This window comes from Sinocyclocheilus grahami, unplaced genomic scaffold (assembly GCF_001515645.1).
Source record: "Sinocyclocheilus grahami isolate Dianchi unplaced genomic scaffold, SAMN03320097.WGS_v1.1 scaffold253.1, whole genome shotgun sequence".
Taxonomy (NCBI): domain Eukaryota; kingdom Metazoa; phylum Chordata; class Actinopteri; order Cypriniformes; family Cyprinidae; genus Sinocyclocheilus; species Sinocyclocheilus grahami.
In genome coordinates, this window is record NW_015505432.1 from 2,268,316 (window position 1) to 2,271,715 (window position 3,400).

A 3,400-nucleotide genomic window follows, 5' to 3' on the forward strand; every position below is an offset into this window, starting at 1 on the left:
AACCGATCACAGCACACACTGGTCCAGCTAACCGATCACAGCCCACACTGGCCCAGCTAACCAATCACAGCACATTTCGTATTTCAGAAGGCAGGCCTTCATTTGATACAGGAACTATTTGAGCCGTTAATGCCAGACTGGGGAGAGAGGTGTTGTAATAATGTAAAATATGTGAAAAATAATGTGTTTTTCGAACAACCTAGTATGAGAGCCTGTTCTAGTACACCCCCAAAACAAAATCAAAACTTTGTAAAAGAGCGTAATAGGACCCCTTTAATGTGTCTGTTACAGTGTAATTATACATTTACTTACAGTGTAATATGCATACTTTAGGGTTGGATTTTGGGTTTGATTTAGAGGTAGTTGCATGTATTTATGCATAATTGCTTTAGTAAGCAGTGTTGCAGGTTTGCACGCATTAAAAGTAACACAAGTTACATAATCAGATTATTTTTTCCAAGTAACTAGTAAAGTAACACTACTTAATTTACAAGAAAATATCTGAGTTCTTTTTCAAATAAGTAATGCCAGTCACTTTTTTCTCCCATTTATTAAGTGCAGAGATGTTGTGTGCCCTGTGTGATCATGATGTTACTGTAGTTTTAGATTAAATGTGAACATGCATTTACTCATCTGTACTCATCTCAACGTCAGTATTCCAGTAACTTCAGTATTTAGTTTTTTTTTAAATTTCCTTCAGCCTGAGGCTTATTCATTTCACCAATTTTGGTGTGAAAGGGCTTTTACATTTGCCAAAAATATAACTTTTTTCTTTTTTTTATATATATATATATATATATATTAAAAACAAGCAGCCCCAATGCCAGAAAAGAAAGTAAAAAAAAAAAAAAAAAGTAAATGCGTAATGTAATTAGTTACATTTTTAGGGAGTATACACATGATGGAAAGCATAGCTTAACACAGGACAAGAAAGGACTATTATAGATATTTAGTCATAACCATTTTACCCACAGCAATAATACATTTTATTTGTTTTATTTGCTGCATCCCACTTTGAACCTTCTAGATTTAAGTATTTCATAGCTTGGAAGAAATCTAAGCATTATGCATCTTTTTCTACTGCATACATGTATGAATTTTTTTTTTTTTTTTTTTAATAAATTTACTCAACATCTGCATTTATTTTGTTACATTTATTATTAACTGAAAATTCTCTCTGTGGTTAAAATTAATGTCTTGATATGGTCTGCGGTATCTCAAATGTTATGCAACTAATCTAATCTAATCTGAGAGTTTGGTTTCACACTGTCAACATGAAATATAGCTATAAACAGTGCAGAGAATATTACCTTTGTCCTTGTGCTGTATACACTATAAGTGTGCACTTGTTCTACACTTGATTTGCTTTTCAAAATCTACACCGTTCAGTGAATTTGAGAGCAGAGTAAAACATGTAAGTACTTTTCCCACTTATTATATAGATCAGGAAAATGTTTCGCCTGTTTGATATTATGTTTTCCTTTGCAGAATAAGATCATTTAAACAGAATAAGAGAGATCATACAAATTGCATGTTAATTTTTATTTAGTGCTGTAGTGAATAAGCAGTTTCACATAAAGATGTTTACATAAAGTAAAAAAACAACAACAACAATAACTGAATTTACACAAATAAACCAGTTCAAAAGTTTACATACTCTTGAATGTTAATACGGTGTGTTGTTGCATATTCTGCAAGGGGTATGTAAGCTTATGAGCATCATAAGTCAAAATCATACAAGTCCAAATTAATATTTTTATTTAGCAATAGTGTGTGAAATTGATCAAAATTGGCTGTAATGGCTTTATTTAAAAATAAACGTATTTCAAATAAATGCTGATCTTTTGAGCTTTGTATTTAAAAAAAAAAAAAAATCCTGAAAACAAGTATGAATGTTTCCCTAAAAATATGAAGCAGCACAACTGTTTTTGATATTGATAACAAGAAGGAATGCTACTTTAGCAGCAAATCAGCATATTTGAATGATTTCGGAACCCTGAAGACTGGAAGAATGGCTGCTGAAAATTCAGCTGTTCCATCACAGGAATACCTTGCATTTAAAAATATATTAAAATAGATCAAACTTATTTTAAATGATAAAATATTCGAATAAAAATATATCAACCCCAAACATTTGAAGTGTAGTGTTATTAAGTTTAGCAACATAGAAATATGGATTCATGCTTCAAACTTCAGACACAGTTGTTTAGTGTGTTACATGTGTTTATAATTTGTATGACAAGCATGTGCTCTGTGTGTGTGTGTGTGTGTGTGTGTGTGTGTGTGTCTCAGTGAAGGGTGATGGCGCGTAAGACTGAGTGCTGTCGGCTCAATGGTCTGGAGATCTCCCTCATAGTTCTCTTCCTTTTGATGACAGCGGTCTCAGTGGGGTTAATAACAGTCCTGGCCCTCAAACTGGATTCAGAAAAACGTAATTCTGAACTGTTCACATGGTTTAATTACAAGAAAATTACAGCTTATAAAAACTAAAATGCATTTGTCTTAAGCAATATTTTTTTGTAGTTACACATTGTAAGACCTAGGAAAAAGATATGATTTTATATTCATATATTTAATATTTTTTGTTTTAGGGGGGAGTGCAGAAAATATTTGATGTAGGATTTACTTTGAAACTCCGACTTTTGAATCTCAATGTAATTTTTTCCATTCATAAGCTTATTGAAGAATCATATGGTGTCTGGTTTGAATTATTTGTGCACCAGAGGAAGTGACTCCAGAGGAGCCGAGCCCATCAGTGGATCCTCCAGAGAACCCTTATCTGATTGGTGTGGGTCGAGCTGACTGTACCGGGCCTGTGGCCGATCTGCCCATGGTCAGTTTCATTTCTCTCAATCTCTTTCTGTTCAGTTGATTTCTTAGATTTTGATCATTTGATTTTACTCTGACTATTTCCAGCTGTTCTGTTTGATTATTGGTGAGACCTTATAGCTGGAAGTTGATAGTCATCAGTTGTTAGCGACTGACAATATTTATGACTGTGCACTGATCAGATGTGATGATAAAGGACAGATATCAATGTCAAAGACTAAGTTAAGATTCTTGTGAATGGTGATTTTGTTTTTTTGTTTGTGGAAAAGATGGGTTACGCTAATACTGAGCAGACGGTGAGAGGGATCCATACACGTCTGTTCAGCCGAGCCTTCATCGTGGACGATGGCAGTAAAAGAGTGGTGTTCATCACTGCAGACATTGGCATGGTCTCTCAGAGGCTGAGGCTAGAGGTATAGCACACACACATTATTCCAGGTTTCTTCTTCTGTAGTCATGAGAAAAGTTTACATAAAGCACTTCTCTTATAATTAGCATGTGTGTCATTGACAATGGTCATTATATATATACAGTATATTATATGTATATATATATATATATATATGTGACC

At 33.6% G+C, this 3,400-nt stretch overlaps 1 protein-coding gene across 1 annotated transcript in view; it reads left to right on the forward strand.

Annotated features, from left to right (window-relative positions):
- Positions 1 to 2,301: 2,301 nt before the first annotated feature.
- asah2 (N-acylsphingosine amidohydrolase 2) overlaps positions 2,302 to 3,400 on the forward strand; it is an 11,950-nt gene continuing 10,851 nt past the window's right edge. The window contains exons 1-3 of the mRNA XM_016290046.1: positions 2,302 to 2,431; positions 2,724 to 2,833; positions 3,099 to 3,242. Of these exons, the coding sequence (XP_016145532.1) occupies positions 2,302 to 2,431; positions 2,724 to 2,833; positions 3,099 to 3,242 (384 nt within the window). The remainder of the gene's footprint in view (positions 2,432 to 2,723; positions 2,834 to 3,098; positions 3,243 to 3,400) is intronic.